General features: G+C 41.3%; 2 protein-coding genes across 2 annotated transcripts in view; both read right to left on the reverse strand.

Moving 5' to 3' along the window:
• Positions 1–1,618: 1,618 nt before the first annotated feature.
• Positions 1,619–10,014, reverse strand: lpar3 (lysophosphatidic acid receptor 3). The gene is made up of 3 exons (XM_005734944.1): positions 9,742–10,014; positions 8,027–8,779; positions 1,619–3,225 (listed from the first exon to the last, which is right to left on the reverse strand). The coding sequence occupies exons 2-3, from the start codon at positions 8,763–8,765 to the stop codon at positions 2,900–2,902; spliced, it is 1,065 nt and encodes a 354-aa protein (XP_005735001.1). The 5' UTR covers positions 8,766–8,779; positions 9,742–10,014; the 3' UTR covers positions 1,619–2,899.
• Positions 10,015–12,072: 2,058 nt separating this feature from the next.
• Positions 12,073–21,435, reverse strand: part of mcoln2 (mucolipin TRP cation channel 2) — a 13,925-nt gene continuing 4,562 nt past the window's right edge. Inside the window, exons 10-14 of the mRNA XM_005734945.1 lie at positions 20,635–20,736; positions 20,202–20,324; positions 17,666–17,872; positions 16,355–16,488; positions 12,073–12,430 (exon numbers count right to left, since the gene is read on the reverse strand). Coding sequence (XP_005735002.1) covers position 12,430; positions 16,355–16,488; positions 17,666–17,872; positions 20,202–20,324; positions 20,635–20,736 — 567 coding nt within the window. The 3' untranslated portion in view covers positions 12,073–12,429. The remainder of the gene's footprint in view (positions 12,431–16,354; positions 16,489–17,665; positions 17,873–20,201; positions 20,325–20,634; positions 20,737–21,435) is intronic.

A 21,435-nucleotide genomic window follows, 5' to 3' on the forward strand; every position in this document is an offset into this window, starting at 1 on the left:
TTGCAGTCAGACAGATGTATTTAATAAAGTATGTTGAGGTTCTCTGGATGTGAGAACCATATAAAGTGAATACATGACAAACTTTTTATTTTTATCTTTTGCTGATTTATGCTGAATAAGTCTGTAATCTGATTGAATTTTGAAGCTGGCCTTCATATGCGATATGAGTCCTTATTTTTAGAGCAAAAGGGATGATTTATGCAACATTTCCCATCTGTGCCTACATCTGTTTGCCCTAACATTTAGAATAAACCAAAAGACGGCATTTCTGAACATATGTGAAATTTAATTGGCTTTTCAAGAAGGCATAATTACAGCACAGCTGTAGAAAAAGACGGCCACACAACGCAGTTAACAGTTCAGGTTTTTCAGAAGGTTGAACCAGCGTGCCAGTCAGCAGGAATTACAGATCTGCAGAGGCCTCTGCTTTGGTCATACAATGTGCGCTGCCATGCAGCATCATGTACATGCAAACCACATGACCCGAGTCAACCCATATCTCAACAACTGAAACGAAACTGGATGTCATTTACAACCAGGCTATACATGTACCTGTTCTGCTTCTGCACAGGGCAATACATTCAGACCGCCGTGTGAGGTTTAAAAAGTTTGAAAGGATGTTAATGCAGTAACACAGTACATCCGGCTTGTGGAAAAATAAAACTGGCTGTGGGTTTGTGGTTGCTAAGAGTAAACAAAAGGCTTTCGTTTCAAGCATGTTGATTGTTGTAAATTAGAGGGAGACCTGACACTTAAACAGGGCTTTTGGGGAGAACAAGAACGACGTCTATGATACGCAGTATCGAGTGTTTACTTTGGAAAGAAAGGAATTTACATCTATATGGACCGAAATCTAGAGAGTGGGTTTGAATAGTTCGCTCTTATACCTGCATTTAATGATTATTATTAACTGCCTAAATCTATACTTAATTCATATTGTCCAATTTTTACAGTGCGATCCACACAGGGTTTACTTATTTTTATCAGACTCGTTGCCCAATAATATAATTGACTGGAAGCGTTTAGTGCTTGAGGCCCATTAAATAGCCTAAATCATCCCAAAGTGCTCTCAAGCTGCAGTACTTCATTACAGACGGTCCTTTTAGTGCTTCTTCTTGGTGCAATCAATTCTGCAAAGGTTTATAGTATTATAATCAGTCATCACTTAGCATTGATCATCAGAGTTAAAATCTATAGACACTTAGCTTCAGTCGAACTGGATTTTCAGGCATTGCATGGCTTGTTTTGACTGGTGTGGGTGCCAAATGGGTGGTGTGTGCAACATTTAACAAGACTACAGTCTAGAGACGAGCTGAAAAGTCTGCAGCAAAACTTTATGACAAACTGATGGTTGTTAAGAGACTTAGGCTATTTTCCACCATTAGTCCTCTGGAAATGAAGATAAAGCAAAAAACAACAAAAAACTGACCAACCAATCAACTAATATTTCCACGAGCCTGCTGTTATGGCTGAAAATATAGGAAATACTGAAAGATATAAAAATGTATATATTTTCCATATTCTTCTGGAATTAACTTAAGGTTTCTATATCATGTCATAAAAGAAATATTGTACACATTCTTATATTTGCTTATTTTAAAAAAAGGATGTCCTTAGATATTTAAAAAGACATTAAAGTTTTATGGCTTTAAAAGTCCAAAACTACACAGGAACACAGGTCACCTCAGCCTAACAAACAAACCACAGAAGGTGTAAACGGCTCCACTAACTTGTCTCTCAATTTACAATTTTAATGACGTCCTTTACAACATACATGGCATAAATACTTTACAACCAAAGAAAAGTCATTTGAGCCCAGTCAGTGGTTTAGATTTGACCAGGAAGTTTTCCTAATCAGCCTGCAGCCTGCAGCGCTTGTGTTCGCAAAGGGAGGTACAGTCTATTCAGTCGTATCGTCTTCAGGTCCTGAGGGCCTACTGTATGCCAAACCTCCAGCTGGAATCCAGTGTGTTGCAACATCATTTTACAGCTCTTTTACTGGTGACCAGCTGTTTCATCAGAGCAGCATCAGCCACTCAGCAAGCTGAAGCGGATGTTTGAATAAAGAAAAGTTACACAACAAGTCTGCCTGCGTGATTTGCTGCAGGTCATAGTTTTGCACAGGTGAACTGAAAAAAGGAGACAGACTGTCCACCAGAGGCCAAACTACTCAACAAGAAGTGACTGAAATTCTCACACCAAGTACATATTTTCTGCACAGTATAGTTTCAAGCATGCTTTGCTGGATCTATTGAAAGCATAAAATAAACATAAAACCGCGTCCTGCCCAAGCGAAGCCGCAGCTTTACAGTGCCCGACTTGGAACGAAATGTCACTCTTCTTGACTAGTTCTTCCACTACAGCATTCCTTAAAAGCTAACCACGAAGTGAACTTAGTGGAAGAATCAAGCAGATATACAGAAAATCATATTGATGTCACACTTCATATGGTTTACTCCCTCGCAGGCTTAAAGGGGAAATGAACAGCCGTGCACGCCACGCCGACTTGTTTTAATCAGCCATTCGAGCGCAGCGTCACCCGTGCTTACGCAACCCAGAGGATATGATAAAAAAAACACAGGATGATTCCCATTATGGAAGAATGGGAGGTATGTGTCCAAACATGATCAAACCCTGACAGAACAGCTCGTTTGCATTCATTAGGGGAAACAGCAGTGCATGAAGATCCCTATCTCCATCGAACCAACTCCAGCAGTGGAGGAGTTGGGGTGAAATGTCTCTTCAGGAGACTGCTTTTAATCTGAGGACAAACACAACCCACTGAGACCAACTGGAGACATGTGCAGCTTCTCTTTCAAGTCGGCTCCAGTCTCTTTTCATAAAGATCGTTCAGATCTGGACAGATGTTCTCAAAAAAAAGAAAAAAAAGAAAAAGTTTTCAGTTCTTGAGTAAACCCTCATCATTCTTCATCTCTTCTGAGGGAGGCTGGCTGTTGCCCGTGTCGTGCCCAGAGCTCAGTGGCTTGGAGTTGGCATTTGTTGACCTCTGCCGACGAGTGCCGTTGCCAATGCAGCGCATGAGGTTCTTAAAAGTTGCCCACATTTCCTCATCCTTGTAAGAGTAGATGCAGGGATTCATGACAGAGTTGAGTACAGCCAGGAGCAGGAGCCAGCGCTTTAACTTCATGACGTGACAATTCTCACAGTTAAGGCCATCCATCAGCAGAACCACCAAGCCAGGAGTCCAGCAGATCACAAAGGCCCCTGAAGAGAAAGAAGCAAACTGCGTCATCATCTTCAGTACGTTTCCTTTCAAAAGTGTGTATAATTTTTGCACAAAGGCAGTCTGAAAAGTCGCATCTTCAACATTTTGCAGATGAAACTTAAATAATAAATGTCTTATTATACAGTTATGACAAGACATTTTAGGACATTTATTGTATGAACTAAAATATTGATGAAAATTGTTCTAAAGAGGCGACTTTCAGCTTTGATCCTAGCAAACGAACAAAAGAAACTGCATTAAAGATTGAGGAATTACGTCCTTTTGTTTCCATATTTTAAAACCTTCGTCATGAACAGTTTGAAAAGGCAAAAACAAACAGCAAACAGTCTTCTTTGTTTTGCCTTATCATACTACTTTATCATCAGCAAGTGTTAAATCAGGTTAATCTGGTGTGACCGACTCTCCCACTGCAGATCGTTTCATTTCGTTATCTTTTTAAAAAAAGGGTCATTTTCAGTATGTTTCGGGTCATTTTCAGTGCTTTGGTGTATTCCGCTGAAAGAGCAGAAAGTGTAGCTTTGCACACTTCAGAGTTTATCTGGCTGCTTCTGTCTTCTGGCACATCATCAATGAACTCACTGCCTCTGGAGGGTGTGCATGCTTACGTCATCTCACTGCCTCCGCCATGTTTGACACACCTTTCCCGATGCTTCGACTCAGAACAAGACATCAACAGTTCACTTCTTTCAGAGGAACCGGTACAGCCGAGCTCCGATTCATCTGTCCACACGCCTCTTTAGAGCTGTGTTTGTTTTTGGTCATCTCTAATCTTTCCTTTCTGGTGGTTTTTCTTTACAATACATGCTGCAAACATTCACTTCTCTCTTCTGCAGACTTGCAGGCATTTTTATGTTACTGAGGTCACCGGTGTGCTCCATCTTCTTTTCACACTATGTTAAACTTTAAGTTTGGTTACTCTTATTAATTCCTCTCGTGTGTTTTTTTTTTGTTTGCAGGATGCTGCATTTCACTTGGGCCAGTTCGTGACAATCAATGTAAAGGCTTAGCAAACAGACTGAGGTGAGCAGAGGAAGCAGGAAAATGAAAAAAGATGGTTGCTGAGGTTGTGTGGCCAGAGATGATGCAGGGGTCGGGTGATAGTTACGGTTTATTACTCCAAAATGAAGCCAGTCTGCATTTTTCCATTAGTATCTTCTTGGCATAATAAATGCTGCTGGGCTGAGGGGGCCACTTGTACATATTTCATTTATTTATTTGCTTCTGCCCGACCTTACGTCACGATCGGACCTACATTAACCAGAGGTTTTCAGCAGACGGTAAACATAACCACAGCCTGTAGATTTTTGGATGCTCTGTATAAACATTCAAACTTCCACCCGGTGCCCGATTGCTGTGCACATGTGGAGATCAGGAATTGTGCAGAAGTTATATTTTACACAAATGGAATTATGTGTTAACAAACTGAAGTTAAAGCACAGAATGTAAAAGAACCACGTTGCTTAAATTCAACCTATTCTAGTCGAGAAACAAGTAGACGCAGGTTGGAAACACAATGCCATTATTGTGCTCAGTACTTAACTGTGTGTAGCAGATAATGAGGTGGGTCATGGAGGCACTGAAGCAGCCATCTACTTCAAACATGTTTGGGCACAAAGCAAAGCAACTAAAGCTTTTCTGGAAATAAAACGAACCAACAAGCATCAACCTGTCTGCTCTACTAGAGCATCTCTGCGCTTTATGTCAACAGCAGGAGAAAAACATGTTTTTTGTTTGGGGTTTTTTACAGCTCACCATTTCTTTTGTCAGACAGAGGGGTGTGGGAGAAGGGTTGAGCTCAGCTTTTATTCTAAAACTCAAAAACGAGTTATTTATATGCAGCCCTCTCCCGCCTGAATTTGTTTTCATCATCTTTGATGTCCAAAGTAACGTGAACCAAACTGTAACTGAGATTCCATCACCGTGCAGATTTTGAGGTATTCTACAAGCTCAAACTTTTTTCCTCTTAAATCTCTTACAAATAAAAAGGCTTTAGAAGCCCATGTTTTGAACATCTGCTCCTTTTGCTATTCATTTGTCGATTTGTGGTTACGCTTAAAGAATGAAAACAAATCTGCCGGGAGTATTACGATGCTTCACTTCAAAAGCAGGCCCCAACACACTGGGATGTGCTACATTTAAACAGATGGATGCTTAAACTACAACAACTGCATGCTGACAAACTAGTGCCATGAAGCGCAATTATGAAAAAAGAAGAAGAGTGATTCCTGACGCTTACTTGTTTTAAATTTGAGTGAATTTATTGTATGAAGTCGGAAAGATTATGAGCAAAAAAACAAAACACCCTGAAAACAATCTTCGAACCTGTTACAGGCCGAACACTGAGAGAAAACAGGGACAGCTGTTGTTTCCTTTTACTTCTAAAGGACAGTTTATGCATTAGCATATTCATTCTTTGGTGACACAAAGGCCATAGCATTTCAGGTCTTTCTGCAATCAGTTATTTTACTGCTTTTAACAAAGCATGTGTGCTTCGTACGCATTTCTGAACTGGTTTGCCCTGCTGCACAAGCAGTTTTCCCTTTACCTTGGACCTGACTCCATGCCCCACAGGTTTTGATAGTCCAATTGTTTCTTCCATAAGAGCTTCATTAACGTTTTCCCATAAAGCATAATCATTAAAATAATTGTGTTACATACTCTCCAGCTACAGTTTTAAGTAAGTAAGTTTCTGTGTTAACTGTTGAAGCTTATTGCTACTGTGAGCAGCGGTGGAGGGCTTTAGCCCTGTGATAGACAGGAGATTTATACCATATCTCGCCCTATGAAAGCTGAGATAGGTTAAGAGGAAGAAGGAAATCAACAGATAAATTAACATACTGAAGGGACGAACCTACACTTGTGTGATTACACTTCAAGCCATGGAGAAGTGCATCTGAAAGCAATCGCCGAAGTCCCCGAGTATAGCTTCTTTTTCTTTTTTCCCTTTTTTGGGTAGGGAGGAGGGGACGTTCACTGAAAACCAGTGCGGTGTGGTGGATGGTACGCCACACAGGCTGTGAAGCAGTGTCCTTGCAGGAAGAGATAATTACACAGCCGTCTGCAATAAAGTGTCTAAACAGACAAACATCTTCTACACTACATTCAGCACTGAGATATCTGCCCGTGTGAGCTGAGAAAGATCAACGCCGGACCATTTCTCTGTGGTGTGACGCTTCAACCTTCTCTTTTATCTGAAGAGCACACAAAACAAAAAGCAATCACACTGAACGCTGAGGAACTCGTCTGACCTGCAGCGCTATCAGAGATGCATCAGTCCGGCCTGCATTCCTAGCTTTGGTGACTTACTATACATAGACTGTGTTATACAGTTCTGTGCAAATGCTTCGAGTTCTCTTTTAGTTTGTCTTTGGCTGCTTTTTCAATCAGTTCATTCCAGTCCTCGTACCTGACCATTTTCAAAGGAATGTTTTGTTTATTAAGCCAACTAACACTGAGGCAGCTAACTCAAGGGATAAACGATTGTTGTGTCTGCTAAGTTTTCTGCTATGCATAAAGAAGCTATTTTAAATTGTATCTTTAGGCACTTTGTTGCCAACAGCCTGTCACAAAAACTGTTTATTCCTGAACTGAATCTGTGTAAAATAACAATGATAACGCAGTTTGACGGACATAAAATGGTATGTTTGGACCACAAAGGTGATTTACTAAGAGCTGTTAGCTGGGGGGAAAGGATGTGGTGTGGAGGAGAGAGGTGCAGCAGCGAGTGTCTACAGCCATCTGTAAAACACGGAGGCTCTGCCATGGTTTAAGGCTGCCTGTCAGTCAATGGTGTTGGGAATCTTGTCAAGATGTCAAAACACTTTCAGATTTTGATCAACCATTCAACCATCTGGAAAATATCAAATTGGCAGTGACGTACTTGTTATCTAAAACATGCTGCCAATGCAGCAAAAGCATACAAGCATAGAACAGCACACAATGGCCGCCCCAGAGCCTCAAACAAAAGGCATCTTCCAAAGAATAGCTTCAAATGACCTTCAAAGTCTGGTGAACTATTCCTGAAGACCATTTAAAGGAATGACAAGCGAGCTTGTCTAAGAGAGTTCAGGCTGTGCTGAAGAATAAAGGTGGTCATACCAAATAATTAACTGTTTTTGACTCGTATTCTAAATCTCTGTGCACGTTTGCACACGTTTCAATGAATTGCCGCCCATTTTCTAAGCCAAATGTACAGACGTGGGGGGTGGCTCAAGACTTTTTCACAGCACTGTACTTAAAACAGTGTAACTTCCAATGGTCTGTAGTTGCACTGCAGTAGAATATCCTTGTACACTCCTATTGTACCGTTTACAATAGAAAGCACTGGTCTGATTTTATTACTGAGCCTCTATTGAAAGGTATCCTCTTGCAAAACGCCAACAAAGGGAGCCAAGTAATGATATCCGAGGCCCTCGTCTAAGATGAGTCAACTGAGAAGGGGAGAAGGTATTATGACAAGCGTTGTCCCACTAAATCATGAGTTTATGTGCCAGCGGTTAAAAAACAAGAGGTATTTCTAAACACTCTGAGGCGACAGCTTCTCAGACATGAGGGCACTGAATGGCTGCTGTTTGGGCGAACAAAGCTAATATTTTTTTTGCCCCTTTTATAACTTGCTTTTCCATCTTGTCAGGAACATCTAGATTATAATCAAGTATCTTCAGCAGAGACTCTAAATTGTTTCTAAAGTTTGTGACAACTTTAAAAAGCACAATAGTGTTTTTATGATCCGCTGATCAGCGATACTCCTCAGGGAACTACTTTATGAGTAGCACCTACCAAGCACAACCAAGACCGTCTTCATGAGCTTCATGGGTGTCCTCTTGCGGTTGATGGAGCCGGAGGTGTGTGGCATGAGCATCGCCGTCTTCTTTTTAACGTAGGCGTAGATTCTCAGGTAGATGGACACCATGATAAGGAACACCACCAGGTTGGAGACAGACCAGAAGATCAAGTAGCTCCTGCTGAAGATGGGAGCGAGCTTGGAGCACGTGTTCAGGTTGCAGATACAGTTCCAGCCCAGACTGGGCACAGCCCCCATGAAGATGGAAATGGCCCACACCAGCACAATAAGCAGCGTCACCCTCCTCTTCGTCAGGTTGCTATGAACTTTCCAGCTCATAACAGATATGTAGCGCTCCAGAGCTATGACTAGCAGGTTTGCCAGTGAAGCTGAGAGACTGATGTCTAGAAGACCTTGGCGGATGAAGTAACCAGTGACAGTAAGTTGCCGTGACACCTCGCCCGTGTTGAACATGAGGTACACGTACGCTATCCCTGCGAGGAAGTCCGAGGCAGCCAGGTTGGAAAGGAGATAGTAGAAAGGATAATGAAACCTTTTATTGGTAATGACAGCAGCTATGACCATGACATTGGAGACCAGGATGAAACAGCAGAAGATGGAGCCCACAACCTGGACCAGGATGAGCTGAGTGGTGTCCCATTTGTCATCACCTCCGCTCTGGTTGTAAAAGAACTTCATCGTCTCATTGTAATGACAGGTGTTCTGTTCGGCCATTTTAAAAGGCAGGTCTGTGAAATGAGAAAACCAAGACGTTAAAAGCAGAACTTTTCATTATCCATGTCAATACGATGGACTCTTTAAACCTTTTGTCTCATGTTGCATCTATGCAGTCTTAGTCACCAGCTATAAAAAGCACAACTCATTAATATCATCTTCTACAAATTTGTTGTGATGAAATCTCTAGACTGAGTTTTTTCTCTCCCCCTAAGCCATAGGTGTCAAACAATTACATTTGGCCCGTGAAGCCACATCAAATGACTATCAGAGCTGGCCTACTATTATACAGCTAATATATATATTGTTTAGTATTAAGCTTTGCTTGTTGCATATTCAGTTTTTCAGCAAAACATGTTTGAGTCCATAAGAAAAGATTCATTCTTAAATCTGGAGGAATAAATATATTTCAATAAATATTAACGTTAGCCCGCGACTTTGTTCCAGTTTTGAATTTTGGCCCACTGTGTATTTGAGTTTGACACCCCTGCCCTAAGCCAAGGAAGAGATTCATTCATTTGACTCCAAGACGCACACAGCACAGCCTGTTTACCGGAGCCGCTCTGATTGTACAAAACTAAACTCACAGTAAACCCTCATTACTAAAGCTGAAGGGCATGGCCATATATTAAAAAATCAGAGTGAAAATCATATGGACCCCATCTGAAAGTTCCATGTATGCAAACATTTCTTAGGGTAAACGCTGCATACATGGTAATAAACCAGAGTTGACTGTAACACGGTGCAAGGTACACTTTTCTTCATGACTCCTTTGTTCACTCAAACTTTACTACAACCGGTCCGACTTGGAAACCAGTGGGCAGCAAAGCCAGGGGAGGAGATTCTAACAGCGGGACAGACAAATGATAAGCACTTGGAGAAACCACAGAGAAACTAGTCAAAACTAATAAGAAGCTAACAAAAAAGGCAATTACAGGAGATCGAGCAGAAGGGAAAAAGAGCCAGGTGGGTTTACCTGTGCGAAATGTTTGTCCTTTGTGCGTCAGCAGACTTAAAGTTGCGAAATCCTCAGTTGGACTTAATGAACATGTTTCTCCTGTAGCGCTGTGCGTCCTCGGCTGAGGACGGAGGGAGGTGACTTCACTGCGCCGCTGCCAGGACAGAGTGAGAGCAGAGCGTCTTCCTCCCCAGGTCTCAGCAGCGTGACGCAGAGGGCGTGAGCGTGGAGCCACCCACGCTCACTGCTGTATTCTTTGCACGAGACCCCGCGAGCGCACGATGACCAAACGAAACCGATAACAAGTCAGTGATCTGAATGAACCAGAAGTTTATCAGCTAGACTACGTGACAGCTGCGGATACAGTTACATCTTAACAGTGTGACGTCTTATTCGCGTTTTCAGTGTGAATAATGAAACATTCTAACTTTTTGGCTTTTAAAATCAGTCATTTGGATCCCTGTCACTTTTAACATGTCCATGAATTTTTACCAGGTCATTCACAAAAACATTTCTCCTTTAAACTCATCTGGTTTCATTCCTATAAGCATCATAATATGTGACGTTTAACCTGTTTTTTTAACCCTTGCTCATCTAGTCTCATATACACTGGAACCGTAGCGCTGGAAGGACTCCAGCTCCTAGACTGAGCTACAGAAGACTATGTGCGGTAGCTAGAAGCAGCTCCACCTTGAACAACAATACAACCACTTAGCATTAATAATAAATATGTCTGATAAAATATTAATTACAGGCGAGGCATTTTTCCTGCATAGGCACTTTTCTTTTTGACACAACAGCATCTTAAACTAGTTTTAATGCAACTTTACTTGAGTCAGAAAACTGATTAGAGTCAGCACTGAAAAAAGTTGAAACCAATTAACCAGCAGCTTAGCACCATTACCTGATTTTCTGGTAAATCGTCCTTGGAAGGGATTTGTTCCTTTGGGGTTTCGAGAAGCAGGCTCAGGTTATCCAATGGCCATTCAGGGCCTGTGACCGGGGTTCTCGTAGAGATGGGGCCCCAACCAAGAGGCGCATAAAAGAAATACCAAACTGTATCGACTTAAACGTTAGATTTTTAAACCATATTGTCTTGTTTATATCATACCAGGATGGCATAATTGGTAAAATATAGTAGTATGTATTTTTCCTGCCCCTTTTCTCCCCTACAATGCCGATGCTAGTAGGCTCTCCCAAAGTTAGACATCCTGTGGACCAGGTACTCCCAAACCCATGGGCACAATAGAGGAAATGTGAATAAATGTGTTCCTGACTCATTTTTGTAAATAATTCTGGATGAAAAGCTTTCAGTGAAGTTATTGAGATGTCAGTTAGATGACATGCAAGCTAATCACAATGGATTGATGAGCTGAAACCTTTAGCATCCAGGGAATAGTTTTGTTTTACCTGCAGGATTTTTCCCCCAACAAAAAAAAAAAAAAGGTCCTTTTTCAGTGGACACATGCCAAACGTGCCTTTTCCCAAGAAAAGCTCTCCGTTACAACAACGAACAATCATCCATGACCGAGATTGGCAAGAATCTCGAGGGTTGTGGTGCGTTGGGGGCAGAAACCAAGATGAAGATGATAACAGCTGCTTGTGCACGAAAACATAGCATCTTCCTTTTTTTTTTTTTAAAACAATCTCTGGCTGTTTCATTTAGTGTAAGGATAATACAGCTTTTACAAAACTTGTATTTTGATATTGCTTCACTAAAAGGTGCAGTGCTCTCTATTTCAAAACTGTTCTGTGTACATATACGCACACATTCCTGTATGATGCATCTGATTACTGAAGAAAGGGGAAGAGAAGGAGGAAATAAAAAGCAAAACACAAAAATGAGCGAGGGCTCATCAAACATTTTTGTCCAGGGGTCTGTAACTTCATGATCCAGGCACGTTTAACAGTCTGCAGATATCTTCTTTGCCTCATTTGTAAACTAGCTTTGAAGATTTTAAACAGCTGAATGATAAAATACTTAAAAAAATAAATAAAAGGCAACCTATTGGCCAACGTAGTTGAGAAAATGTGGGAGAAATGTGATGCTTTGATCAAACTAGGAGCACAGCTCTGCAACAGAAGTCGTGCTCCAGCTTGTCTTTAACTTTAACCTGCTGGTTTCTACACTGATCGAGCTGACTCATCGTTGTGGTGTGTTCATTCAAAACTAGTCTTAATCACAACTCTGCTGGAAACATGTTTGTGCACTTCAGAGAAAACTCACCCCCCACTCCCACCAGTGACATGATTACATTTAAATTAAAAAAAAAAGAAAAAAAAAAAGGGACAAATAGGAAGATTAGCCTTGCTGCAACCTTTACTTCAACACTTAATAAACTTTAATGTTGTACATTCCCCAACAGCACTCGACCAAACTCCTTGGCCAAATAAACATCTAAGCAGTATTATAAACATACACAATTAATCCAAGCAACCACTTCTTCTTAGTCCCAGTTCCAGCTCCGCATCTTGAGCTCCTGACTCCCGTTCAGTGGAGGAAACTCATTTGGCCTTTCTTATTGCACCTCACGGGATGTTACACGTGTAAATCTACATTCTCCAGGATTTTTTCAGTGTTTCAGCGTTGACAAGTTTGTCTCAGACATGTGAAGTATTGTTCCCAGCATTTTCCTCCCTAAACTGTCTCATCCAGAGGCGGGGCAGCCGTCAGCTGATAAGCATGACATCATCATTTGCTGGAACTCTGTAAGGAGAGAGAGAACTCATAAAACCACCAACCTTTCATCATGACAAACTACAGCATAGGCTACTTTTCACTCGGACGTTCGATTGCGTGGTTAGCGAATGCTTCTCTTTAGAAAGCACCAATACTCATCTTACTCATAAATGATATGAACCAAATTCAAGAAAGAAAAATAGGTGGTTTCTGCTGGTATTCAAAATCAAAGCAAGCAGTGTACGATCTTAAATAATGGCAGTATCCTATTTATGGGACTCCTACATGCTTGTATACGAATGACCTTGCATGTCCCAGGTTTAATCAAATGTGCTCCAGCTTTATTAAAGCTACACAGGTTGTTCAAATGCAGGGTACATGCCATTCTAAATGTAGCTACCAAAGCAACACTGTTATTCCCAAGTGTATCAATATTATGTTGGGATGATACATCCAACTTGTTACACAAGCAGACAGGAATTCTCACTTTAGGGCATAATCTTGCAACACTATCACGGTAATGTTCTTGGGATAATTCCCACACACGCATCATTAAGGCCTCGTTCTCCAATCTGTAATTTCAACTTCACGCAGGTTTGATAGCAACACACAGCAAAGATTTGCACACTTCACTGTATCGAAGTAAACCCACCAAAGAAAGCTGTAAGTTCAAACACTTTGTTTTTAAACAAAAGATAATTTTCCTTCATTTTTATGATCTGCTGTAAGCAGAACATTTTCCAGGATTGGAATGATTGATGATGACGATGAGACCAAGTGAGCAAGGAAGTTGTATCTAATCATTTTGTTGTCAAAGGAGAAAACAAACTTTTATTGCACAAAGGACGAGTGCACGGTGGTGAAGTGCAGACTGCATACAGGACAGAAACAACGACATTATGCTGCTAACATATTTCAGCTCTTTGCAAGCACAGACAGCACGCTAATGCTAAGCTAGCCAAGAACCCAGAGTAAAAGCTGAGTGAATGCTGACCCCAGACCAGCACAAAGACCCTGATCTTCAACAGGTAACAAACTGATGCGCAGTCACTCACTCAGGTTTTTACATTCTTAACTGGTAATTATGAGACGTTTCATGAGGTGTGTGCCCTTCAGGACCTTTTTCAGTGCTACGAATTACTTTCTCCTGGGAGTAAATCAGTAATGTAATGCAATACTTTTCTTAAAGGTGTTCCGTGTTAAATGGTAAATGGCCTGTATTTATATATCGCTTTACTAGTCCCTAAGGACCCCAAAGCGCTTTACACATCCAGTCACACACGATGGCAGCTACATGTAGCCACAGCCGCCCTGCGGCGCACTGACAGTGTTGTTAACGCCAACACTGACCATAACAAAGAGTGTAAATCCCTCCTGCTGACCACACAGGATACAATTAATTTGCATGAATGTAATGTCTTTGATATGAGGCTTAGCGATGGTGGTGACTGTCAAAACGCAGCCAAAGACAAGACATGAATGTTTTCTGTCTGATGATGACAGAGTGCCCCAGGCTGATTAAAAGGACTCCATTCACCTGTCCTGTTTGTAAGATAAACATCATGATCCACACTGACACATTCATATTCCTCAGTACACCAGATTAAAGTGGAGGCTCTGCTCTTTATTTACCAAATGCTACGGTGAGTCATAGTATCGGAGCGCCGCTGACTGCTGCTTTCTTTTTCCTACTCATGCACGTGAAACTCCAGGTGAAGTCTGATCGGCCGGTTCTGAAACTGTAAAGTCTGAGTTGCTGATCTCAGAGTTGATGATGGGAGTCAACATTTTGAGGAATAGGGCCATAATCTTTGACAGACTGCAGCTGATACATTTAAGTCCAAATACTGTTAAGTTTACAACCTTTGTCACACATATACGTTCTATTACATTTAATTGAATTCACAAGAGTCATAATATACAAGAGATAACAAACCTGACGCTTTTGGTAAACAAGTTTTAAATCCAACCCAAGGATCACTTCCCAACTTCCTTTCCAAACAAGGTAACAGATCCAGATGAAATTTCACCCAGTAAGACATTAAAACGTTAACTGAGAACACTGATCTAATTTTTGCTGGGACAGTAAGATAAGGATGCTTGTAAAAAAATGAGATCTAGCCAGGTCAAAGGCTGCAAATGAATGCAATTATATAGTCCGTGCAAATCTACAAGAGTGCTAATAAGAAAACTGAACCAACTTTAAAAGACGGTCACCAATTTCAACAGAGGATGTACATTACACATCAGTACATAATGGCACTGTAACTGAAACTCGACTTCCTTAAACACTCAAGGCAACCAGAGCTGGAATCCCAGGAAAGCTGGGTGATAGAAAACGGCTGACAAACATCCATAAAAAATAAATTAAAATAAAACAACAAGCCCAAAACAAAACCCTCAAAGTCGGCGTGTTAACGTCTGCTGAAACAACGGCTGAAGAGCCCCGAGGGAGGAAACAGACGGTCTAAGCTCCAATGTGTCATCATAACACATACAGCAAAGGAAACTTTTCCCAGTGCCAGGACTTTCCCAACGAGTACACGACTACAGATCATTTTTACAGTGTGTACAAACATTCAAAGCTCTGGCAGGAAAAAAATAACAGTTTGGTGGCAAACGCGAAACAAATGACTACAGTAGTTGCCTTACTGGGTAAACAACATCTCATGCACTCAGTCACAAAACAGTCTCCTGCTTTTGAAGTGGAATGATTGTGATGACGGCTACAGAAACCAATCCTGGTGTCCGTTTACAGCGAAACATTCTCCTGAACAGAAACATCAACTTCACAGTAATGTGCTGACTGTGATGGAGGAAGTGTTGCTGGGAGCAAACGGGGCACTGCGCTGCCGCTTTAAACGATAACGGGAAATAAAATGAAACATTTCTCAGGCCTGTTAAACACTTCATGTTATCAGACAACCGAAAAGAGGTTAAGTAAATGATAAAGAGAGAACACAGTGTGAGGTCGTTCTAATAAAACCACGCACAACAGAGCCGCTAATCCAGTCTCTCCAATGCATTCAAAACTGCTTTCGACTCACCACTGAGCCTTTTCAGCTCATTTTGAGTCACAATGTTTACTGTGACCTGTGCATTCAGGGACATAACACAGTACAGAGGTGCTGGGAGTTTAAGGGGACGGTGGGGGCAGGGGTGTTCCTCAGTGTGGAGGCCCTCAGTTTCTCTGTAATCAGCCCATCACTGGGTGTGTCAGCATAGCTCCCACCACTAATTTCATTGCTCTCAAACCACGTAAGACGGAGCCAAACCGCAGCGTGGAGGAAACTCCGCTGCAGTCGGCTGCCTGCCGATGATGGAGATTGGCTCATGGAAATGGAATGAGAAGAAAACACCGACATACAGAGGAGTACGGTGTCCGTATATCAAGGCGACAAGGTGTAAGCGACACAAACTCTGTTTTCATTTCTGAATGTTACCGTGAATCCTGTTTATTTGTACACGGACTGAAAGGGAGAGTGAGAATGTAACGGCGTTTCCTCGACCTTTCTCTGATCAACTTCACTTTTGACGCTGGTGCCAGCTCTTTTCCGAAGACTTCATGAATCTTTCCCAGGAACAAGAGATGTGTTTCACTCTTGCCAGCGTGACCGTCAGCATTCATGTTAACAGTAACTAAAAGTGACAGTTGTTTTGACCATCAGTTGATTTAGATATTGATTGATGGCCAAGATTTAAGAGGTTAAGACTACATCTTCTTCTCAAGCTAAGACCTAAGTAATAAGCTAAGCCAAGTAATAGCCAACAAGCAACCGTCAAACTATAATAAAATCTTAAATCTCACTGGCTAACAACTCTAAGCAGGTATTTAAAACACAATACCTCTTCTGTTACATTGATGTTTGTAGAGAACAGGTTCCAGGTGTGGCTGAGTGTGTGAAGAGAGATTAAATATTAAACAAGCAACACTGCTGTGAACAGTCGTACCACTGGCAGTAGCAGAGTACAGAGTGTCTGACGCTGACGTCTGTCTGATCGCTCTCCTCTATGTTAGGCAGCTCTGTCGGCTCGTGGAGAAACTTCTGCAGGTCGGTCTGCGGGAACCCATTTTTCTGGTAACTCTGTTAGCAAAAAGAGAAAGTCCAAAATGCATCACATTTAAAGTCAGAAGACAAAACTTTTTCCATGCTAGATTTGAGAAATGCACCCCAATTTAACGCATATTGTAGACTCAAGCCCACAAACAGGTACCGCAATGACTGAAACATGGATTGAGAAACATTGTAACTGGTTTCGTCACATTTTTCTTCATAATTTAAATATAAAATTTGAAATAAAGGCTTTTTATAGATGTGATATTCACTGATTGTTGTCTCCTCTCAGCAAGATGCAATTACATTATTGCCTAAGGGACAAGCAAGACAGGAAGTACGATGTAAGAAGAGCACAAGATGCACTTAACCCCCCCTCTTTTTGTCCTCGACACTTCTCTCCGTCCATCCTGCTGCTTATTTGGTTCATAGATGCCCAGACGCCCCACTCACCTGTCAACCTCATCCAGCCCCTCTGCAGTTTCTTCAGCCCTGAACTATCTGTGACGCGAGCATGCACCAGAAACACCTAACCTAGGATTCATGCAGGGTCACCCAAATGCCCAAGTACCGTTCTACTGAGCCCCTTTTAAATAACTAAGGTCTTCACCCTTTTTAAGAAATAACCCAGACACCCTACTGAGGAAGCTCCTTCTGGCTGCTATCAACAGCTTGTGGCCATGCGTGGGTGGGAGGCATAAAGCACCCAGTAAATTGATGCCATCTCCTCCCATAGCAGACAGCTACAGCATCCTCATTACTGCAGACGCTGCACCAATCCATCTGTCAATCTCCCGCTCATTCCCCGACTCATGAACAGGACCCCGAAGCCACTTTAACTCCTTCAACTTGAAGGAGTTGCTTCCCAACCCAGAGTGAAGACACACTACTTCACTCCTCATATTATTGCACTCGATTTGCACCATCCTTTCTCTTTGTCACGCAGCTAGACTTAACCTGCAACACTGATGTGGCATTTGGTTGAAGAGTGGCAATCTCACACAGGGACGTCCCTTTTTTGTGGTTCTGTCAGAAGAGATGTGAACATCCCTTTTGTCTTGCTGGCAGAAAGCTCAAAGTACAGTAAGGATTGTTGTTCAGTTTTAGTCCACATTTTCCAGCCTCCTGTCAGGTCTAACAAGATCCAAGAGTTTAATTGACAAAATGCCACAGTTTTCAAATGACTCGCACTCGGTAACGTAAGTACCTTGATGGTCTCATAGGCGTCGGTTATAAGAGCGATAAAGAGCGACAGCACCATGTAGATGAACAGGGAGATGAAGGAGTACAGGTAAGCCCGACTGAAGAGCCACACCAAGGTGTTTTTGTCCTTAAGCTGGGCGAAGGTGGTGAACATGTCGTCTCCATTCAGCAGAGAGAACAGGCACTCTGCCACAAGACTCAGGCCCTCAAACTACAGAGAAAGAGGGAAATAACAGTGCAGTGAGCAGTTAACAAATCCACAGAAATCTGAGATTTCCTGGAAAACAAAACAAATGAGATGGAAAGAAATTTGTTACATTACTGCAGCTTTTCTTCCTTTAAAAAAAAAAATTATACATTTGGTCTGTAAAAATGCCATAAAATACAATTTAGTGTTAATCACCAGCTTCAAAAGAACGACATGACATTATTTTATTATTTTTCTTATAAATTGCAAGTAAAAATTCTTCACACTGAAACACTGTTTTGATCTTTTAAGTAGCTGATGTAACAAATGACAATGAGTAAGTCTTAGGTCGAAACCCAGTTTATCACAGGAAGACGAGTCACAGATTATTACCATCAACATATTAAACAGGCAACAGAAGTGTTTCAGTAAACAGCCTGAATGCTCAGGTATAGGTCAGCTTCACTGTGTTTTGATCAGAGATTAAAGAAAACTTGGAGTTTCCAAAAGTACTTGGTTGTACTAAAAGAAACGCTGGACCTCGCAGGCTTAATAATAAGACAACGAGTTTGTCTAAAGACTGATAGGAATGACGCAATAAAGGAAAAAAGGGAGACCGTTGGTTGAAAGAACCAATCAGAAAGCCCGACACAAAACAGAAAGAAGTCATGTTCCACAAGAATGAGATAAGATCTAAAAACAACATCACTCTCAGACACTATGGATCCAGATGACAGCACTTGAAGACGTGTGGAACGGCAAGCCGCAGGTCATCCCCTGCTGATTTCCTTCTGTAAATAACCTGAGGATCCTGGAAACACTTACAGGTCACTACGGGGGACTCCCCGAAACATCGCAATATAAATATAAAAGTCTCCGTTGACTGCATCGCTGCGCAAACGTAAAGAACTGTAACACGGCTGACGTGAAACGCTGGCATAGCAGAGCTGGTTGCACAAATGGTAGTCGGGTAACAGTTTGCTTTTCATGTGGGCCTGATAAGAGTCTATTTCACTGTTAAACAGAGAAAAGTGTACTTAACAGCTAAAATGACCTGCTTGAATGCCTTCAGTGCACCAACCGTACGGATGCTTTGTTAGTTCCACAGACGGGCATTCCTAAACATGGGAGGTAGTGAAGTGACATAAAGGCAAACACAAAAATCAGCTCACAATATATTTACAGTAGTTACTCCTCTTCAGCACAAGATTATCAACAATTTAGCCAGTGAGAGGCAAGATGTGAGGCAGCTGTTCTCAGGCTTCCCCACATCTGCCTCTGCAGATTAGGAGCTCTGCCGTGTTTAGACGCCTACTTCTGCTCAGACTTCCGTAAATAATTGATCTTAACAAGCCAGAACAGCTAAACATACAGATCACTGTCTGGGGAGCTCCCAGTTAAGGTTAGAGTTTCTCAGGATTTTAAGAAGTGCTCCAAATTTTGCTCAAGTCCAGCTGTAATCTCCACAAATTCTTAAAACATGAGCCGCTCAACTTTGTTTCTCACTTGTATGCATACATTTGGAGGAAACTGCTTCTTGTAGCCTCTTTCAGTTTGAGATATTTGCTCTGTTTCGGGGCAGTTGGCCCAAAACTGAATGTGGCACAATTCTGTTGCTAATCATCAACCATTTGATTCATTCCTCAAATGGTTGATTCATCCACGCATATGCACACACATCAGTGTACAAATGAATGTGTTATGAATGTGGCAGCAATCACTGTACAATGTTCAAAACCTGGTCACCAATGAAGCAGCGAACAGCAGCCAGTGAAGCAAAACAAGCATTATCATGCACTGACACCTAGTGGCCGTTTTATTTAGAGAGTCTTATAAATACACTGAACTCTAGTTGCTCCTGTACAGGGAAGCCAAAGGCCATGTGTACACTTTGTTCAGTTTGAAGAGCAACATGCTGAAATAGCAATTTGAAAGAAAGAGCTTGGAAAACCTGATGGAGAAGTTAAGATTTAACTTCTCCAAGTCCAATCTGACAGTCATCATAAAAAGGAAAGTATCGTACAACCACAGTTCCAAAAAAGTAAATAAAAAATAAACTGTCAAATAAACAAATCACTGATTTGCAAATCTCATAAAACTCATCAAAATCAAACTTTGAATATCTCATCTACAGGTTATCAAGAGTCTGAATCTGGGACACGATCAACAACAATCACCTAAAACACTACCGTAAGTCCGTTTTTTAAAAGATGTGCACTTTTGGGAGTTCCTCAATTCAATATCTGCAGCGTCAGCAACATTTCATGAGGAAGAAAAAGAAGTCTGGACTGTTTCCCCTGCATCTCTGTCACACCCATCACAGTGATTTCCTCAAAACCAGTTAGAAAGTTACCTTCTCGTGGTACGGCCCCAGTACAATCCAGCCACAAAAAGTATAGCCGAGGTAGATCATGCCAGCACAGCAGCAGAAACGCAGGACCTTGGGAAAGGCTGCCTTCATGGTTAGGATCAGCACCTAAACTTGGAAGAAATATACTGTTTAAGTGAATTTTAAACCTTATGAGACAACAAATAAAGATTTATGTGAGAGTGGAGCGGACTGATACAGGTCTACACATGTGCATGATGAGAATTAAAATAAATATATCATTCTCACAGCATATTAATACAAGTTTCTCCATCACTGTTGCATTAAGCTTAATGTGATGAGCTCCTGCTTAATATTTTGCTCATTGAAAGCTCTCACATGAAACAGACTTCAAACTCTGAGATCATAAATGTAGAACATTAATGCCTTACATCAGTCGTGCCGAGCATGGACTCACATTGTATTTCTGGAAGTATCCCAGGTACCTGATCACTCCAACCCACACCAGTAATGTAGACGTCCCCAGGAAGATACTGCACACGTCATAATTTGTAAGGTTCTACAGAAGAGAGCAGAGAAAGCCCACGATTAGGGATGAAATCATAGTTCTAGAAAACTCTGCTACATAATTACACACAGTATACATAAGTTATATTACAGTAAAGCTGGTTTTGCTGTATGATTGCAGTAAATGACATAGTCTGGGTGATTATTTTATTAGGGTTCAAAGTACAAAGTGAAGCCAAGGAACGATAAACCTTAACGTGCTTTAATGCTTTAATGCATGTGCACTGAGAAGAAAACTACAAATGTAAACTGCAGGTTTCTTAAAGGACAGCTTCACTGATTTTGCAATTTCTGATTGTGTCCAACTGCTCAAAGTTATTATCAACGTCCGAATCACAATGCAAAGTGTCGTCAGTCACGTTGAAATTTGGTTTGGAATTTAAAGTTTGATTAAAGGTCCAAACTGTCCTTTATACGTCTAACGATGTAATTATAAGATACTAAAACCGAACTGGTGAATTAATGCTGCACTCAGACAACTTAACCTCCGCTGAAAAGTTATTGTAGCAAATAATAGTAGAGCTTCACCTGCAGTGATAAATTAAACAAAAGAAGTAAAGTTGGGCATAAATGAGTCTAACTCTTTAAAACGTAAAACACATCGGTGGATATAAATAAAACATTAAAATAATGAAATATGATAAAAATTTGCCTACACACTAGAGATGGCACGATACCACTTTTTTATGTC

This window comes from Pundamilia nyererei, unplaced genomic scaffold (assembly GCF_000239375.1).
Source record: "Pundamilia nyererei isolate P.nyererei 1_Seehausen unplaced genomic scaffold, PunNye1.0 scaffold00061, whole genome shotgun sequence".
In the NCBI taxonomy this organism is placed as follows: Eukaryota; Metazoa; Chordata; class Actinopteri; order Cichliformes; family Cichlidae; genus Pundamilia; species Pundamilia nyererei.

What these genes read in the sequence shown, in the direction of transcription:
- lpar3 (XM_005734944.1), bottom strand. Translation starts at nt 8,765, where the DNA reads ATGGCCGAACAGAACACCTGTCATTACAATGAGACGATGAAGTTCTTT. An exon ending in GACGGTCTTGGTTGTGCTTG is followed by an intron (nt 3,226 to 8,026) that starts GTAGGTGCTACT and finishes CTTTCTCTTCAG; the next exon opens with GGGCCTTTGTGATCTGCTGG.